Source organism: Pectinophora gossypiella, chromosome 14, assembly GCF_024362695.1.
Source record: "Pectinophora gossypiella chromosome 14, ilPecGoss1.1, whole genome shotgun sequence".
Lineage (NCBI taxonomy): Eukaryota > Metazoa > Arthropoda > Insecta > Lepidoptera > Gelechiidae > Pectinophora > Pectinophora gossypiella.
The window spans coordinates 2,920,602-2,942,198 of record NC_065417.1 but is presented as its reverse complement, the minus strand read 5'-3'; the positions used below and the strand labels follow the sequence as shown (position 1 = coordinate 2,942,198).

Genomic DNA, 21,597 nt, shown 5'->3' with positions numbered 1-21,597 from the left:
GTTCAATTTGTCAAAAAAGTTAATGTGACATGGTACCAAAGTGTTACATATTAATGCTCGTGACTGTGCTCTAAACCGGCGAGCTGCATGAAGACTTTCATGAGAGTGGAGGAAGCGAAGATGGTGTGTTGGGATCGCATTGTGTGCTGGTTATGTATGTAGTTGTCCCGAATTTAGAATCGATCGTTCAAAATATTGTTTCTTACTTTTTATTAGACAAATAAAGTCGGTTTATTTATTATTTTTTTCATTACGCGTCTTTTTCTGGAGGTTCTATTTATTCATAGTGAGGTACTAAATTCTGCGTCATAATAAATCTAAATAAATTTAAGTTATTCCCCTACATCACAAAACCATAACATAACAAAAATAGATCTGTGGTTTTCTCGTTACGACTTCTGAAAACTGTAAACGAACTGAAAACAGGCTTCAAATGACTAATTAAATTGGGAACAGGAAAATAGTGTACCTAAATAAATTATACGAATTATTTGTGGATTATTCTATAAAACATACGTATTATTAGACTACTCTGGGTGCCATCCCAATCGCGTCAGACAGAAAACTGCGGGGCGGAAGGCAAGAGGGAAACCACTGCCCTATTTTTCCCTAAAAAAGTAGCATGGAGAATGCTACACCGACAAGAGCGGGGCTCTTAAATTAGTGATGATGAAGTTATAAAGATAGAAAGGTACATTGTCGTTATGAGCAGACTATTAGCTACACGCTGCAAACCCGCGTCCACGTATTGCTTTCGTAAAGTACTATCATACTACTGTCAACGGCCTCTGTGGTTCAGTAGTTGAGCGTTATCTCACGATCCGGAGACCCCGGGTTCGAATCCCGGTGGGGCCATATCACAAAAATCACTTTGTGATCCCTAGTTTGGTTAGGACATTACAGGCTGATCACCTGATTGTCCGACAGTAAGATGATCCGTGCTTCGGAAGGCACGTTAAGCTGTTGGTCTCGGTTACCACTTGCAGATGTAAGTATGAAGTCGTTACATGAGCCATGTCAGCACCAGGGTTGATGAGATTGGTAATCCACCCCATAACCCACGCGATAGAAAGAAGATTGTCATAATCGTTTTGGCCAAGATTCCTGACCTGCTTTTGGTGTGCCGAAGCCTTTAGTGGACCAGTGTATAGTGTTTCTGATAATATTATATTACGTATAAGGTGACAAGGTGTCAACCCTATGATTAGACCATCATCTACTCCGATACCATAATACAACAAGGATGTTTCCTTGAGATGTTTTTCTCCACTTGACATCAATTATGAACTATATGTGAAAATAGAATAAGTGATATATCCGAAAAATATTATCTATTAGCTCGTGAGTCATATCAAACTAGACGATATGCAAATCAATCTTTCAAGGACTATCTAGTTCGCGAGTACTAAAATATGTGCGCTTATGACTAATGAATACATTATATTATTTTGCGATGCTAATGTGTGGAATTCCGTAAAGGGCAAACTGTTGATGTTGTTCTAAATTGTAACGATTATGTTATTACACTGTTTTAAGTTTACGCGGTTATTAAACGGATAACCGCGGGTTCGGGAGTCTCATACATACATACATAAACTCACGCCTATTTCCCACCGGGGTAAGCAGAGACTATAGAATTCCATTTGCTTCGATCCTGACACACTTCTCTTGCTTCCTCCACATTCATCAATCGCTTCATACACGCACGCCGGTTCAGAGTAGATCGTATTGAACCTTTTCTAAGGACATCTCCAATTTGGTCATCATAAGTCCTTCTCGGTCTTCCTCTGCCAGCCCTACCATCAACTTTCGCTTTATATACCGCTTTTGCAATCCTATTATCCTTCATCCGCTCTACGTGTCCAAACCAACCTAACATTCCCTTCTCAATCCTAGTCACTATATCGTCTTTTACACCACATCTCTGTCTTATCACACTGTTTCTCACTCATATCCCCATTTAAACGCGGTAAGAACCCGTTATTATGTGTTTTAATTATGATTATGTTATTTTATCTTAATTCCGTGGTCTCTGCTCACCCCAATGGGAAATAGGCGTGATGTCATGTATGTGTAGAACAAATGCTCGTAACCGGCGCTCTATTTTAGCGACAACTTTTCTAATATGGCGAGTGTATGTATACAGCTTTAATTGATAGATTCTGATACGTTTTATTGATAAGAACCCTATTATTTGTTAGAGTAAATAAAGCTACCCTTCAGCATAACACAGCAACACGCCTGTATCCCCAAAGGGGTAGGCACAGATGTATAATATACACCCACTCCAGGCCAGCTATGTTTAAGTCCCTTGTAATACGGTGATCCTATTATCGGACAACGGACAAAAATCCTAGAAACCACATAAAATCAATTATCTATGATGATACGAATTCAAACTCACCATCATCATCATCATCACCAGCCTATTAACGTCCCCACTGCAGGGGCACGGGCCTTCCCTATGGATGGATAGGGAGATCGGGCCTTAAACCACCACGCGGGCCCAGTGCGGATTGGTGGTTATTAACGACTGCTAATGCAACCGGGACCAACGGTTTAACGTGCCTTCCGAAGCACGGAGGAGCTCGAGATGAAAGCTTTTTTTTTGTGGTCACCCAAATTCAAACTCATGAAATCGAAATAGCCGAATTCAGTAGTTTATAGCCCGAGCCGAGATTCGAACCCGTGACACATAACATAACATACATAAACAGCCTATATACGTCCCACCGCTAGGCACAGGCCTCCCCTCAATCAACCGGAGAGGGTATGGAGCATACTCCACCACGCTGCTCCACTACGGGTTGATGGAGGTATTTTTACAGCTAATAGCCGGGACTCACGGCGTAACGTGTCCTCCGAAGCACGGAATCAACTTGTTTTTTCAGACAATCAGGTGATTCAAGCCTGTAAAGTCCTTACCAAACATAGGACAGTCTCACAAAGTGATTTCGACAATGTCCCCAACGGGAATCGAACCCGGACCTCCAGATGGTGAGCCTAACGCTCTAACCACTAGACCACGGAGGCTGTGAAAACCCGTGACACTACGACGTAAATCACTTGTTCTTCTGGCCTATCACGGATTACCAAGTCTGGAAATTGGCAGCAGATTGATATTCATACCAATTGTTCTGTGATTGTAGTTTGATTGAAGTAGTGTCCTTGTGAAGCGAGGTCGGTACAAAACCTTGATTACTTCTGTACCTAACTCCAAGTGGGCAAATATTTATCATAAACCCACGCCAGTAATCCCAAATGGAGTGGGTAGAGCGAAAAGTCATCAACAAGACGATCCCCAGCTCCAGATATTCGCTCTAAGATGGATGTGGAGAGACGCATTGTGAATATGGATATGTGAGAATATTCCATCATGTTGGAATGGATATTTGCGACTGCACTTCAGTCCTTGGACCTTAGTCAAGTTGCAAACGATTCTGACAATCGACGGAGACAGAGATAATAAAAATATATGGTTAAAAAAACCCAAGGAAAAATCACGCATTAAAAAGTATGAAACAAAAAAAAATAGGTATATTTCTCTGAAATTCTTCCGAATAAGTAATGTTTAGGAGATAGCCGTGGTAAGCAAACTAAAGTAACCGGGACCAACGGCTTAACGTGCCTTTCGAAGCTCGGATCATCTTACTTTCGGACAATGAGGTGATCAGCCTGTAATGTCCTAACCAACCTAGGGATCACAAAGTGATTTTTGTGATATGTCCCTACCGAGATTCGTACCCGGGACCTCCGGATCGTGAGCGCAACGATCAACCACTGGACCACGGAGGCCGACCACGGAGCACAATAGGCTACTATCGCACAAAAAAAAAGTTTTTTTGACGAATTTATGAAAAAAATCGTGTCGCTGTGTAAGCATTCAGGATTTTACGGCGCAACACGTTTGGTGTAATCTTTATTACCACTGTTAACCTTGATTGTAAAAAACATTTCTGTTATCACTACGTGCCTAAGCTAAAGCTGGGTCCACACATTTCGTATATATGTGGTGGCCAGATCTTAGAATTGATCATTTCATGAAATGGTCATATTTCATGAAATAGAATATCACACGTTGGCCATATTATGATGTAGTTTAGCCAGATCAATGAACACAAAACGTTTAACGATATGAGCAACTAAATGCATGATTACTTCATAATATGGCTAAACGTTGGCAATCATATCTTAAACCACCACCGGTAGTGGCGCTGGTGTCGATTATATTTCAAAATTGATTGAAATTATATTTAAAACTTGGGTAAATTGAGAAATTGACGGATATTGGGACGCTTACCTTACTAAACTTAATACATTACCCGTGCGAAGCCGACACGGGTCGCTAGTAAAAATATTACAACACCAACCAACCACCAAACCCAACCACCAGTATGTATGTGTGGGCCTAGCTTACATTTTATAGTGGTATCATGCCTGGAATTTTGTTCCGATTGTTTGTTTGTTGGAGACTACACCATTATTCCGTTTGACGAGAAGATTTACGAAGCAGATGAAATAAATATTTTACAGGATTTTAATGAGCTCTAGATGTTAGTTAGTTGGTAAAATTCTCGTCATTACATTTTCTTCCACTCCACAACACTCCCTTCTTCTATTGCGTGGATTGTGAGGCGGATTACTAACCTCATCGACCCTGGTGGGTTATTATTGAGCCTCCAAAGGCCTCTGACATGGTTCATATAACGACTAGGTACTTACATCAGTAAGTAAACGGGACAACGGCTTAACGTGTCTTTCGAGACACTTCCTTATCATATTCCATTTAATGTTATTTAGGTACTTATTTTAGTTTATTTAGTCCAATGTTGTTTAAAATCTTTTGAAAATAATTGTTTCTCAGGAAGAGAATCAAATTTATTCTGTTGAGAAATAAAGTAAAATATTGATTTGTTGTTGTTGATTTAATAAGAACATACATTATGCGTTTTGTTTCTAAAACTTGAAATAAAATTAGATTGTGTGTACTGGATTCAGCACCATTGAATCAATAAGTGGGTGAGTACTGAAGTATAAATCGCCTTATTACAATAACCCACGCGCAGTTAAAAAAACTGCTCTGTTTACAAGACACGTGGAGATTGGTAACAATTGGATGACGTCACAATCGTCCTTGAGACAATACGTCTAGGTTAATCATTTGCCCATCTGAATAATACGTGGCTCGAATAGACGATTAGCCTGGCGGCAGGCGACAGAGATAGGCAACAGAGTCGTCGAAAACAGAGACAGCGAAATCAATGTCTGACAAAAACAAAAGACAACACATACACATAAGCTCACATAGTAACCACACCTCACCGAGCTTTCTGTTAGACCAACCAGCGGGCTTAGCACCGTAAGCGCGCGACTCTTTCTCGCCTCGACATACGTCACCCGTCACTCTCTCACAGTACTGCACAGAAAGTGACAGACGCTCTCTGTCGCGGCGAGAAAGAGTCGCGGTGCTAGGCCCGCTGATAGGTGAGCCAACTGTGTTAGTGAAAACTACACTTAAAATACATTAATAACTCATTGGTGGAAGTCCGGTACCGAGGTTAAACCCGGCGCTCCCCGATTGCCTGCAATGTCCTAGCCAATCAAAGGACAGTCTCATAAAAGTGATTTCAACGATAATACATAAATTGAAAATAACAACATAAGCTCGCAACTATTTTACCAATTGGGCTAGTCAGAAGTACAACCATCGCAAGATGAACTGACTGAGCTTTCTGATTTACAGGCAAATAGGTAGATGTCCGTGGCCTCACTCGGCAGGGCCCGCAGAATACCAGCGTCGTGGCTCACGCCGAGACTTATGCTGAGCGAGGTCCTTTTATTCCGGACTCCACCGCAGATGATCGGGCCGTCAGTGCGTTGCATTTAGAATCATCATCATCATCACCAGCCCATTAACGTCCCCACTGCTGGGGCACGGGCCTTCCCTATGGATGGATAGGGAGATCGGGCCTTAAACCACCACGCGGGCCCAGTGCGGATTGGTGGTTATTAACGACTGCTAATGCAGCCGGGACCAACGGCTTAACGTGCCTTCCGAAGCACGGCATTTAGAATACTTAGTTTTATTATTATTGTTTTTATGATTTTGGTTTGTTTTTCTTTTTGTTTTGGTATTTTTTTTTTGTCTATGTACTTATTGATTTCCGTGTGGTTTCTGTCCTGTGTTAAATGTAATGTACCTGTCTGTCTGTGGTGTCCGGAAGTAATAAATGTTTCTTTCTTTCTTTTCTTTCTTAGATGCGACTGATAAAGCCCGTAATCTATTAAAGCGTGAAAACTCACCCGCAATCCAGTAGCGTGGTGGAGTAAGCTCTATACCCCCTCCGTTTGATGGAGGGGAGGTCAGTGAAGCCAGTGGGACATATTATACTCGCTGATTCATTAAAGCAAAGAATCTAACAGAAAAGCAAAACGACCTGCAGACAAAAAAAAACGCTTATCCGCTTGAACTTGTGGCGGATCTACTAGTTCCACACAAAAAATCATAGATGGCGCTTATCGATGTCTGAAACGCGCTAAAAAAGTTTTAAATAATACGCACTTCAACCAGTGGTAAGCGAGGTACCATGTAAGTACTGTTCGGAACTTTGAAACTACCCTTGGCGGCACCACCACAGTTGTCGTCAAACTGGTGCCTACAACAGAAGACATCAATCTGCATCTTCTGGGAATCAACTGCGCCAACTATTGTTTTTTTTTGAAGAACGTCTGCTCGGAGGTTTTTCTTGCTGCTAGTTTTCCGCGACTATACAGGTTGTGAGAAACTGGAGTAGTGTTAGGCGGCGAAGACGTTTGACAAAAAGTATATATGTAAAAATAGACGATTCAAAGTTAACAAAACAACTATGTTACCAACTGGATAAATATATATTTGAGTTTGAGTCACACCAGCAGCATCTAGCACCACTTGGTTCGGTGTGGACAATCCGGTTTGAAGCGGATCAGATACACATCACTTAATTATTATATCCGCACGAGTAGTCTGCTAAGTGTTTGTTTACTCTGCTTATTGGACTCTGCAATGCGGAAGTCGACACAAATGGGAAAAGTTGTGAGGAAAATGGAATAATCTAGAATATATCGCCTGTTCCGTTGTTACGAGTGTTGCTCTGTTCGCGGAGCGTGTGAATTACATCTTAGGGTAACGGGTTCGAATCCCGGCTCGGATTCTAAACCACAGAATAAAAGACTTTAACATACATAACATAAACAGCCTATATACGTCCCACTGCTGGGCACAGGCCTCCCCTCAATCAACCGGAGGGGGTATGGAGCATACTCCACCACGCTGCTCCGATGCGGGTTAGTGGAGGTGTTTTTACGGCTAATCGGGACCGACGTAATAGTCGGGACCGACGGCTTAACGTGCCCTCCGAAGCACGGAATCATCTTACTTTTTCTTTTTTTTCCTTACTTTTTTTTGTTTTTTTTTTTAAGACTTTCTGAGTTTGAATTCATGTTTGGACTATGGATCATAGTTAATTGATATCACGTAGTTTCCAGGATTTGTGCCCGGTTAATGGCAATAGGCTCGCCCTCTATTACATTCGACTTAAACATAGCTGGCGAGGACTGTATATTATATAATATACATTACACATCTGCCTATCCTATCGGGTAAAGAGGAGTGATGTTATGTTATAGTTTAGTTAACATAACATAACAAATACTTTATTGCACAAACAGGAAAAAACAAAATACAAAAGAGAAATAGAATTAGTACAATAGGCGGCCTTATTGCTAAGTAGCAATCTCTTCCAGGCAACCTTTAAGTATAGGAGATATTGAATATTAAGTAATATAGCGGGATAGTGCAGCATGGGAATACTTGGGACTACAACAAGCAATTTTCTTGCTGTATCTACTTATCCATCTCCGGTTGATTGAGAGGAGGCCTGCGCCCAGCAGTGGAACGTATATAGGCTATTTATGTTATGTATGTATCTACTTATAAAACATTAAAACAGCATAATATTATCAAGTGAAGAGATTAAAATAGTTTGTTTTCATTTCGACGCATTAAACACGTATTAATAATAGGAAACGTGATTGGCAAGACTGGACCAGTTTATTTTTATAAATAAAAATAAAAACTGGTTTTTGAGTCTTGTGATAATTCTTCGACGTTGAAAAAAAAAATGGAATTCCGCGCGATGGCACCGAGACTGTTATGAAAACAGTGGGCTATGAAGGTACGACTGGCAGGGTGCCAACATACCTCCGTTTCAAAGGATCGCGAGACTACAGCCCGATGTAGCAAACATCCTGATACCCATAAAACACCATTTGTGTCATTACACGCCTTCTGTCTCTCTCTCTCTCTCTCTCTCTCTCTCTCTTTATTTAAGAGCGCTCTTGTCGGTGGAGTAATCGCCATTCCTGTATTCTTCCCGCCAAATCCTTCACCTCCTGATACGACACGACCTGTACTTTTTCTTTTGTTTCATAAATGTTCTCTAGGTCTACCCCTTCCTCTCTTCCCTCTTTTCTTCTGTTTTTAAACCGACTTAAAAAAGGTGGTTCTCAGTTCGTCGAAATCTTTTTTTTAATCACATCAAATACCTACTATTTATTACACGAAATCTATTCTCTATTGTATATTTTCTTTTATAACTTCCAAACATTGCGCAACATTGAAGTCAGCCTTGAACTATATAATATAATTCGTACTTAAACTTGACACGTAGCCAACACGCTGAAAAAAGCAGATGTTGTGGAAATAGATATGCGTTTACAATACATTAATATAGAAGTCAAGGTCCGCGATAATACTGTCACATACAGGCGGCATGGCAGCGCGGAAAAAAACCCGTCATTGAAAAAAAATTCATTCACTTTCTTTTATAAGTCGGTACTATTACACAGAACGTCCAGTTCAGTACGATTAATGATTATATTTAAATATAGAACAGCCCCCTAGCATTATCCCGTTTTTCACAGGGTCCGCTTACCTAACCTGAAGATTTGACAGGTCCGGTTTTTTTACAGAAGCGACTGCCTGTCTGACCTTCCAACCCGCGAAGGAAAAGCCCAATACAGGTTAGGTGTTATACCTCCGAAAAAGCATTTCTCGGGAATGTGGGTTTCCCACGATGTTTTCCTTCACCGCTGAGAACGTGATAATCATATCCAAAGATGATTTCGAAAACAAATTTGACAATATATATTCGATATTTCAATATAGAACGTTATTACAATATAAATAAAATATACTATTACAATTAATTCAATGCGCGGTCTGTCAAAGTTCAGAAGCCTTTTTGACGTACTTAAATATTGTAGATTTGCCACAAATGGCATTAACTACTTGGCCGGACTAATGGGGAGCGCAGAGGGGTCTCACCCGGTAGAAGCCAGTGATGTGACGTTGATTAGCATAGTGATGTATCAGTCTAGATTAGGCGGATCTATTCTGTTCTGTCTAACATTACGTTAGTGATACAAAAGTAGGTACATAAACTCGTAAATCAAATCATATCAATAAACGAAAACTTCGAAAACTCGAAACAAAACCCAAACCAAACCCAAACTTCGAATCGTAAACTTTATTGCTTTAATATATAATATATGTATAAAGAAAACGAAGCAGTTTATATTTTTAAACCAACGTGTCCTTAACAAACAATCTAAAAATACATATATTTAATATAAACCAGGGCAAAAAATCTCAACAGGAAATGAAATAAAGAAGTAAATACAGGTTACTTGATACAATATACCTACCTTTTGTGTCCATTGTGTTCAATAAAGTATTTTATCTATACCTGTAGACTGTTAGTGACATCGTAACGAAAACTTTTGAAGGATGATTCAAACCTTTATTCTGAGTAGTTATCAAGTAGAATTTTCCGCCGCAAAAGTATAGAAATGAAAATTAATTTTAAAAACACAAAAAAAAAAGAATTTTGCGACGAAAAATTCTAATATTAACTCAGTATTATGGTCTGAATTATCCCCCTCAGTATTCATTACGATGTCACTTACACCTGTATAAGTATATAATGTACTAGCTTTTACCCGCGACTTCGTCCGCGTGGCGTGTTATAAAAGAGAGATCTTTGTGTGTGTGGGAGTGCGTATCAAATTTCAAGCATCTAACTTATGCAGTTTAGATTTTTTCATGCAAATATGTCTTCCCGCTAACTCCCGTTTCCGTGGGAATTTTGCAATATCCTGTTGCAACTAAGCTTTAAGTTAACTAAGGAACCTGCATGCCAAATTTCAAGCGTCTAACTTAAGCGGTTTAGATTTTTCATACAAAAGGATTTTCCCGCTAATTCCCGTTCCCGAGGGAATTCCGGGAATTCCTTTCTTAGTGCACCTCTACGATACCTAAGCTACGTCCCTTCCACAAGTGCCTACGTTTAGCCGTTTAGGCTGTGCGTTGATATGTCAGTCAGTCAGTTTCTCCTTTTATATATTTAGATTGTATATTTGGTACTCCGTCATTGTTGAAAAGACGTGCCTAAAAATAAACATAACAGAGATTGATTGAATCCATATTGCTCGAGAATGACCGTCGATTTTGCTTGTTTACCACTACAATTGATATAGATATTGGCTGAATAGAAAAAATATTATGCGCTGAATATATAGGCGCGGTTGTATGTGCTGAGGTGAAAGTAGAAAGATAAAAATTTGTAAGATTTTTTTTTACGAAAAAGATGGCGCGACGCGTTAGACCGCTTTTCGAAACGTTGGCACGAACAAGCTGGGGACAGGGAGGAGTGGAAGAAGGAAAGAGAGGCCTTTGCCCTGCAGTGGGACATTGAGGCCTATTAATATATATTAAATATATATAAGATTTTCAATGGTTTTTATAATCATTAGTTTAAGTAATTCTTGTCTGTTTACGAATAGGGACATGCGCTGATATGTCAGAATATGAAACGTTAATTTTAACGTAACTAACATAAACTCACGACTATGTCCCAATTGGGGTAGTCAAGAGGTACTCGCAAAGAAGAAGATTGAAATATAAACTAAAAACCGACACCACGATTATTTTAGGTATAAGTATGATAGTTAATTTAATTATTTCAACTGTATTATATCTATTTATTTTTAAAAAGTCACGATATATAAATAAAAGCTTTTATTTCCTTATATTTTTCATCAATTATGACTAGTTTAAAAAAGTCGCATAACATTTTTTGCAATGTCGAGTGAGTCATCTTTCCTAGGTCAGATTATGTCGTTGGAGATGCTAAGATAAACAGTAATTAAAATGACACACTGCTTGAGATAGCTCTGACATAACTAGATAATTAGTTTAAAGATAGCGGAGTAGCTAACAATCTTGCGGTTGTAATAGGCTGTTTAAACAATAGTCTAATGAGTTTCATGATCATCTTTCTAGTGCTATCCTGTTTTCACAGGGTCTGCTTACCCAACCTGAAAGTCCTTCAGGTTGGGTGAGCAAACACCAACCTATTTCCAAAAATGGGGAAGAGCCTACAAATTCAAATTCTAATTCAAATTATTTATTTCAGATTAATATCCATAATTACAAGTACATTAGATTAGATAAATTAAAATTAAATTATATAAAATCAAATAAAATTAAAATGATCAATATTCTAATAAATAAAATTAAATTAATATTATTAATAAAAATGAAATAAAATACATTGGTGCCCATTCGGGTGCACACAAACTTAATCCAATTTTAGTTCGACAGCACCCAAATGAGTGCCGTCCTGCACTTACAATAAGTGCAAAAAAGGGATAGAGCTAATTTTAGTCCTGTCAACAGATTCTCCGTCCGCTACTAACCTAACCTGAAGATTTAACAGGTCAGATTTTTTACAGAAGCGACTGCCTGTCTGACCTTCCAACCAGAAGGGAAAACCAGATTACGGCAGGTATGGTCATAACCTCCGCAACGCTTCTCGGGTAGGTGGACAGTGTAATTTTGTACCCACTTTTGATAATCCAGGGGAAAAATCCAAGGACCCCGTAGACCAGGCAGACAGAAGGTAGCTTAAGAATCTCCGTGGTGGCATACCATACATAAAGTGACGTACGGTCACGAGCATTAATATGTATACACTTTGGTATCATGTCACATTAACTTTTTTGACAAATTGAACTGTAAGTCTCACTAAATGTCAAATATGTTAGTGCGATATAGTCCTAAAGTGGGTACATTATATTGCTCATGACTGTACAGTTTTTAAACTAGTCACTAGGTAAAGAATGGCCCCGCACCAATTAGTAATGGGCGCCGACATCACCCCCTTTGAGTCTTGCTTAACGAATACTGAGAGGATGAGTTAATATCAAATAGAATGTTTCGCGTTTTTTTTATATATTTCAATTTCATACTTTTGCGGTGAAAAATTTAACTTGATATTAACTTAGAATCATGAACTGAAAGATCCCCCTAAGTATTCGTTACGGTGTCACTATAAATGATCGAAGCCGTTATCCCACAATACAGTTAGACTTGTACCAGTCAATGCCCGTTTAATACACCCCCAGGCAATAAACAAGAGCATCAGATGAATCAAGCCACGAGACTGTAATGTGGGCGTACAGATTAGCTTTAAGTGAAGTCCCTTAACCTTTTAGATGTGTATCACAAACTTATTTCTCGTGTAATCCAGCCCTAGCGGTACGGCAACCGCGCCGGCGCCTGCGCGATTTATATCGACTAATAGCCGCACGACGTCTGTCTACGTAGATAGCATTAGCTTCGTCTATTAGTCTTTTTTTTTTGACGTGACTTATTGTAGATTTGCTGCAAATGGTATTAATTACTTGGCTGGACAAATGGGGAGCGCTGAGGACTCTCATCCGGTACAAAATTTAAGACAACAGGCCTAAGGGTGCTCAGTTGGGCGCGAACCTCGGCTCAGGGCGTCGTGTGAGAGAACAATATTTCAAAAAATTAATCGACCCTAGCGGGTCGATAGTGATAGGCTTAACCCGGGACGGAACGGGACGGGACGGGTTTGGTCTATTGGTCAAATCCCGAAGGATTATTCGCGGACTGCGCGGCGCGGTGCTCGTGCAGACCCTGCTGTATTACATAGAAAGACCCAGAAGTAATATTAAAAAGAAAGAAAGATGCGCGGTAACGCGGCCAGTATAATGGGCACCTTTGAACCGGGTACGAGAGGGGGCGGTATTTTAGACTGACTAGTGTTTGTGTAATAATTTGAAATGTTTTAATAAAAAAAAATAAGTAAAAAAAATAAATAAAAAGAAACTAGCTTATCATTTGTTTACGGATTCAGAAAAAAATATACACACTGAGACTACTTTTGTCCATAATACCTACTTACGGAAGTTATAATAAGTACATATACTACGCTCTATACCTTGGTCTAGTTTTACGACAAGTAAAAAGCAAAATAACAAGCTATTCTTTTTGTAACGCATCTATTTGCGTACCCCTCTGTGGATACTGGAACCATGCTATGTGATTTACTTTCTAAGTGTTATTTTTGTATTTTAATCGACGCTAGAGTCTCGATATAAAACTCTAAATTCAAATTCAAATTCAAATAATTTTATTGTTAAACTATAAGTTTTTAAGGTCGAAAATAGTAATACGTGGTAATACATTAGTTTCATTACAGCTACCTAATTAGGTGTACAATATTAGAATTCATGCATACAGACAAATGACAATAAGGAGGCAAAGTGCAATAACCATAATTAATAAACGTCAACTACACATAATACAATTTCAATACACAGTTGATACGCAAATCAATAAATTAAATAAAATAACATTCTATGGTCATTCAATTTCTAGTTTCATAATTTGTAATGTCAATTTCCTAATTTCATTAATCATCATTTCAATGTCAAGATAAAATTAATTCATTAAAGATAAGTGAGTATACAATAAAATAATAGATGTCATTTAAATTAAATATTTGGTTATTCATTACTACAATTTACCACGATTTTCCAGGAACTCCTTAACACTATAAAACATTTTTGCCTGTAACCAGGAATTTACTTTTGTCTTAAATAAATTAATATTCAGTTCTTTGAACTCATCTGGAATACAGTTATAGATTGTAACTGCCATATAAAAAAAACTTTTATGGTAAAACTTGGATAGATGCCTGCCTGTGTGTAATAGATTATTATTGCTTCTAAGGTTTCTATGAAGTTTGCGTTTTGATTCGTAGAGAGTCAAATTATTTTTAACAAAAATAGCTGATTCTTTGACATAAAGACTATCTATCTATTTTATTTCCATAACACAAAATCCTTAAAAGGAGACATATCCAAGCCACATTTATCACGTAGAAAGTTCAATTAATATACGAATTTAATATAAAAGGCCAAAGTCATATAAATAAGAAAGAAAAAGGTCAGAGCATAATTTATTTCTCATACATGACGATTTGTATGAAGGCGTGAGTCACTGCGACCTGGTTAATGTAACCCTGCACTGATAGCGAGTGAGGGATCAAATTATACGAGACTAGCTTTTGCTCGCTGCTTCGCTTGCGAATAAAATTAAAACCAAAAAATTGCGAATTTAATTAATTTATTAAATTAATTAAATTCGGACTAACACGGTTCCCCTATCCTAATGTACGGTCACGAGCATTAATATGTATACACTTTGGTACCATGCCACATTAACTTTTTTGACAAATGAAACCGTAAGTCTCATTAAATGTCAAATATGAAAGTGCGACAGGGTTCTAAAGTGTTTACATATATTGCTCATGACTGTACCTATTTTTACCATCCTACCTTGAAAACTGCGATAAATCCCGTATAAAATTTCACCCCTCTTTTCAGGAGCTGGAGGCAGATTTAAAAAAAAAAATGATGCACGATAGTTTTATTATTCACAAATAGTCCGTATACCAATTTTTACCTTTCTACCTTGAAAATTGCGGAATGCTCCATACAAACTCTCCTCCATTTTACGGAAGTGGGGGGTTAGAAAGAGACAAAAAATAGCCTATGGCACTCTCCGTCCCTTCAACTATCTCCACTTAAAAAATCACGTCAATTCGTCGCTCCGTTTTGCCGTGAAAGACGGACTAACAGACAGACACACACACTTTCCCATTTGTAATATTATTATGGATATTGAACATGTGTGAGGTTAATGTTGGGAACTGTTCTGCAAATGATTGGTTGAACAAGCAACTAATAATAATAACTGATTGACTGAATGTTCGGAGGAGCTCGGTGGCGCAGCGGTAAACGCGCTCGGTCTGCGATAGTTGAAGTAAAGCAATTTTCGCAAAGGCCGGTCATAGGATGGGTGACCACAAAAAAAAAGTTTTCATCTCGAGCTCCTCCGTGCTTCGGAAGGCACGTTAAGCCGTTGGTCCCGGCTGCATTAGCAGTCGTTAATAACCATCAATCCGCACTGGGCCCGCGTGATGGTTTAAGGCCCGATCTCCCTATCCATCCATAGGGAAGGCCCGTGCCCCAGCAGTGGGGACGTTAATGGGCTGATGATGATGATGATGACTGAATGTTCTTCTCTCGCGTGGGTTGAGGTGGATTACCAACCGCAACCCTTGGTGTCAGGGTTATTATTGAGCCGCTAAGGCCCCTGGTTCATGTAACGACTACATACTTACATCAATAGTAGTAACGGATCAACTTCTTAAAGTGTCTTTTTGAAAAATCTAGATACTTTGTGTGTTATTATTATTAGTGTTATTATTATGTGTTACTTTGTAATTAAATTATCTGAAATGTATTCTTTATAAAGGTACCTTGCAGTCTTCTCCTATCGTGTAGGTTGTGAGGTGGATTACCAACCCCATCAACCCTGGAGTCAGGGTTATTATTGAGCCATGATACATCAGTAAGTAATAACCAGGACCAACGGCTTAACGTGCCTTCCCAAAGCACGGATCTTTTTACTTTAGACAATCAGGTGATCAGCCTGAAATGTCCTAACCAAACTAGGGATCACAAAGTGATTTTTGTGTTTTGTCCCCACCGGGATTCGAACCCGGGACCTCTGGATCGTGAGCACAACGCTCAACCACTGGACCTCGGAGGCCGTTACACGTTACGTTTAGAAGAATACAATGTTATAATAATTATTTATATTTCCAACACGATATAAATAACTACATCGACCATTTAATCCGCTCGTGGCTATTAAACGTGACTCTCGAGCGTTTGTATGTCTTCCCCATACACTTCCGCATTCACCTTTAGCTATACCTATTCAATTTGTGCCCAAATTATATATACATACATATATACACATACAACACATAAACTCACTCCTATTTCTACGACTAGACTATGGAATTCGATTTGCTTCGATCCTGGAATGACCAGATGAGGGGAAGGCCTTTGGACGGCAGCGGGGCAATTAATTATACATTATATATAACATAACATAGCCTGTATACCCCGAAGTAGTAGGCAGAGGTCGGTAGCACTCCTAGCCAGGTATGTTTAAGTCCCTTTAGGTGCATAATGTCAATTTTGCAAAATGTAGTCAATCAATCAATCAATAATACTTTATTGCACAACGACATATTTTATACAAAGGACATAAACACGAATAAAAACATAAGTACAATAGGCGGCCTTATTGCTAAATAGCAATTTCTGCCAGGCAACCTTAGGGTACAGGAAAATGTTGTACAAATATAATAATAGCGAGTTAGTGCATTCTAACAAAATAAATTAAAATACAATACTGAATCTCGAATGATCTTACTGAATCTTTTCTAAGGCCTTCTCCGATTTGGTCAATGTATGTACGTCCGTCGAGATCTTCCTCTGCCAGCCCTAATTCATAATTATGAATTTTAATAAACAAATTAAATGCGACATTTTATCACTTTTTTCTATGACGTCATCATCATCAGCCGAATGACGCCCACTGCTGGGCATAGGCCTCCCCCAAGGATCTCCACGACGATCGGTCCTGCGCTGCCCGCATCCAGCGGCTTCCCGCGACCTTCACCAGATCGTCGGTCCACCTTGTAGCGGGCCTACCCACTGAGCGTCGTCCGACACGTGGTCGCCACTCCAGAACCTTTCCGCCCCATCAGCCATCGGTTCTCCTCGCTATGTGTCCTGCCCACTGCCACTTCAGCTTTGCAATTCTTCGAGCTATGTCGGTGACTTTAGTTCTCCTGCGGATCTCCTCATTTCTGATTCGATCGAGCAGGGAAATACCGAGCATAGCTCTCTCCATTGCCCGCTGAGCAACACCGTCACAGATCGACTATGACGTCACAGATTGCTTTTTCATAGAAATTCATAGTCATTTCGCGTTTTGATGTTTAGTAAAAAGTAACTGATTTGACTAGTTGGAAATTACCCTATTGTTATCATGTTTTCAGTGTATATATTCAAGGGATTATACAAGAATGTCCCTCAATACCCCACAATGGAGCTTCGTGTCCTTTCTAGTAGAATTAGGAGAATTATTAGTCTATAATATAAGATACTGTTTCGGGTACGGATTCTGAGTTTCAGACGTATTCAGATAAGCTCATATTACGTAAATACACCGAAAATAGCTTCGTTACTATGGACAGCGACCTAGTAACCTGTTACAAGCCCCCGTAGCATGCTGCACGTATATCGCGCTAATTGGCTAGGCGCTAAAACAAATATATTGGTACAAAAATCGCGTCGCGCGTTATGCGCTTGCTGTACTACGGCTGCTGGTGTAAACACATAGTATAATTAATTATAATAATAATTATTATTATTTTGTATCTCGGGCCTACGGAGTCCCGGACTTTTGGCGTGCGTGGGGCCGAAGCCAACACGTAGAGGCCCCTTAAGACAGTTTAATCTAAATGTGGTGTTATTATTAATAGCCCTCAATGTCCCACAATTATAATATTAAATAATAATAATATTCATTTTTTTTTTTCAGAAAAAACAGTAATAAACCACGGAATAGAAGAAAGATGTTCGAAAGACCCTAACGCGCATTTTGTATGAGAACCGCTGTCGCCGGTTCAACTCCACTCTCTTTTACTACTACTCCTGCAAACAGATAACTACGATAGCTTCACTTATTCTCAAATTACATGGCCACTTTAGCGGCAGTGTATATTTTATATGATGGGCTGCAATTAGCAAAAATATTTTTTTGATAAAGTAAAGTCATACTAAGATTTTTACTTTCCTGTGATAAGGAGGGATCTCCTTGCAACATGGTCGATATTAGATTTTTTGCCCTGCAGGTTATAATGCACAAGACGACCTTTTAACCCTTTCACGGACAGAAACCATGGGTCATTGATGGTTCATAATAGGTAGTATGAGAGTATGACAACTTGGAATCGGAACGTCATTAGACGTTCTGTCCTTGAAAGTGTTAATATACTATCGCGGAGCTCCGTGTGTCGTAAGGTTTGCGGACGAGTGGAGATCAAAGTTGAAGTATGAACTATTTGTTTATCTCTTGTATGACGCGCGATTCGCGCTCACTGGGCCCTTCCAACCTCTTTTTCTACTCTGTGTAATAGATCCACGTGGTGTTAAACAAGTTAATTACATACAATATGTTCGACTGTAGACTTTGACCGTGAGTCAACACCCTCCGAATAAGCTACTTGTCAACCGAGTCAAATGAGATGTTTTTTACGAAATGTCAAAAGCAAAGATTTCTTCGGAGTTTGTTTGGAAACAGTGTCCTGTGACGTCATCAATAAAAGCTGTCAAACGTACTCATAGTTACTTAATTCATAAATAAAATTCGAAAATAAATCGAAGAGTAAAATGACATTGAGTTTTGATCATCTTAGACTGGCTTCTACTTCTAGAATAGCATTTTATAATTTATTTTTGACCCAGTCAAATACTCTATTAAATCACCAAGGACAAGTTGTAAATTCATACATACATACATACATAAACTCACGCCTATTTCCCACCGGGGTAAGCAGAGACTATAGAATTCCATTTGCTTCGATCCTGACACAAAAAATTCATAGTAGACATAAAACCAGTTTCACTTCAATTACATATTACAATACAAAGGTTAAGTTTCACATTGAACGTTTCAAAGAGTCAAAGACCCATTAGAATTAGGTACGTAAGAACGTGAATACCAGGCTACGTTATAATAAGTAGTTTTAATTCAGTACAGGCCACCTTAACAACCTCTCGAAGAGTTCTATTTACCGGAGCTAACATCGCCTCCAACACCTATTAATGAGAAAATGGGTAATTATCACGTGAAATCTAGACAGCGCCATCTGGTATATTTTTGGGGAACGTAGCATGGGAAGTCCCTCGTTGCATAATTTTGCAAGAAAAGATACGTTACAAAAAATATCACGGGTTTCCCAATGATGTAGTGTGAAATCAATAAATTATTAGGTCATTAATGGCCCCGATTCCTGCAGACACCGCCTAATTTTATTTTAAGTTATATCCGTCATTTTCATATCCGTCGAAAAGGAAAGGGACGGATGATTTACAGCTCTTAATTTTAGGAAGAATGAGTAAATGAATGAATAACCCGGGCGAATCAAAAGGTACGTCGCTGGTATGCAATCCGTTTGACGTGCTGTCTACTTAACTGTGTCGGGTTATTGACGGATGTAAAATTTTTAGACGGTTGGTTTAGATTTGTGCTTAAAATTGACGTGTGTTCCATAAATTTTTTGCTTGTCGATTACCCGTCCCTTTCCTTTTCAGTGGATAAGAAAATGACACATATAACTTAAAATAAAATTAGATGGTATTTACAGGAATTAGCACCAATGTCTGTAATTCTTCATATCTTGACAGGTGTAAAAACTAGTAAAAAGTCAATCCAAAGCAGACCCATCATGACATAAAACTAAAGTTTAGGTATAACACAAAAGTTCTAGAAACATGAACTTTGTACCCACAGATAAAAATGCAGTATGTTTAAATTATAGGAAAACTAGCTTTTGCCCGCGGCTTTGCTCGCGTTAAATTCGGGGTAACACGTTTCCCCTTTACTAATGTACCAATGTGTAATGTAATGTAGCTTCCTACCTTGAAAACTGCGAAAAGTCCCATATAAAATTTCACCTCCTCTTTGAAAGGGTTCGGTGCTGATTTCCATAAAAATGTTGACCGATTTTTTTGTTAGTCTTGTAAGTTTACAAGATTTATGTTTATAAATTTTATTTTCAACTATTGTTCCTTTTAATGTATTGACTTTAGTTCCTTCTTTTATCATTATTTAAGTCAGTGTTGTGTGCGTCTAGAATTGGCAGGCATAAGTAAGTATTTTTTTATTTCCTCTACAATAAATAAAACACATGGATACATAAATACATACAAAAATACAATATTTGTAGAGGCTGGAGCCTAAACTAGCCTGTGTTTTAGGACTCCAGGCCTCCACCCCCAGAAAGTCATGGTCAAGAAAAAATAACAAAATATATAAAAAAAGTTTATTTTTTTTGAAAATAGACTAAATCATAAAACATTACACCGGCATACCGCAAACCACCGCATACCGGTTTTTTTACTATGTGTATTTTCTATGTGTTTGTTGTAATGCTGTTGATGTACCATAATAAATAAAAAATATAAGGGTATTATTAGATTATTACTTTAGACAACCGCATTATTATTATCTTTAAGTACCGCGTCAGACGAGAACACTAAAAACCAACACTTACCTAAGTAACCGACCCTGTCTACCTCGATAAGGAATACCTACTGGTGCGAGTCTATGCCTATATTTGTACATAAAAGTGGAATCGTCAACATTAACATTCTCTAATCAGTACACGTCGGTATATGAACAACAAGTTATTTAACCTTACCCTTGCTCGGACCTCTTTCGGCATTGCTGATAAACGACTGATTTAATGACCAATCAATGCCAGATTGGATAATCCTAGGTCACGATCATATCGCTGATAGCACTTCAAAACACTGCATCTGAACCCGTGATAACACACTGATAAACAACACGATTAATGTCTTCTACTATCAATGGAACTCGAACGCGACGCACGTCTGCGCGCAGCGAGAATTCAGCGCGAAATGCCAGTGACCCAAAGCTAATACAAAAAGTTTATAAAAAAAATATATGTCAAATTGGAACAACGCGCAACGGGCATCCTTATTCCGTATTGACTAGTTCCTGTTTCCGAGGCAGGCTAACTGAACTGTGTCGAGTTTGCTATAGTACCGCGCAGTGATGGATCTTTTTGCTAAGAGGGTCTCGCACACGATACGATCGATCGTCTCGATCCAACGTTCTGTTCAAAACCATCGTTTTGTGAATGGTAACATCGTTAATCGATGACGATATCGATCGCAACAAAAACCCATATCTATACGTATAATCTACTATCGTAGTGATAAATCAACATTTATAGGTTATCAATCCACGATTAATTTACGTATCGAAGAATCGAGTGAACGATATCGAAAACGAAATGAAACTGGTAACGAAATTCCGAAAAAAACGCCTATTGTGCTTATTCTTTACCGACTTCAAAAAAGGAGGAGGTTCTAAATTCAACCGTATATTTTTTTATGTTTGTTCGGGGATAATTTCGTCATTTATGAACCGATTTTGATAATTCATTTTTATTCAAATTAAAACACATAATAACGGGTTCTTACCGCGTTTAAAATAGGGATATGAGA

The 21,597-nt window shown here is 38.7% G+C and overlaps 1 protein-coding gene across 2 annotated transcripts in view; it reads right to left on the bottom strand.

Annotated features, from left to right (window-relative positions):
* LOC126372461 (E3 ubiquitin-protein ligase RNF144A) overlaps positions 1 to 21,597 on the bottom strand; it is a 165,872-nt gene that overhangs the window by 90,223 nt on the left and 54,052 nt on the right. The window contains exon 1 of one of the 2 annotated variants that reach the window (XM_050018233.1): positions 20,763 to 21,156. The exons of the other annotated variant lie outside the window; for it this stretch is intronic. Within the exon in view, the coding sequence (XP_049874190.1) occupies positions 20,763 to 20,786 (24 nt within the window). The 5' untranslated portion in view covers positions 20,787 to 21,156. Of the gene's footprint in view, positions 1 to 20,762; positions 21,157 to 21,597 lie in introns of those variants that run through there. 2 annotated transcript variants of the gene reach the window in all.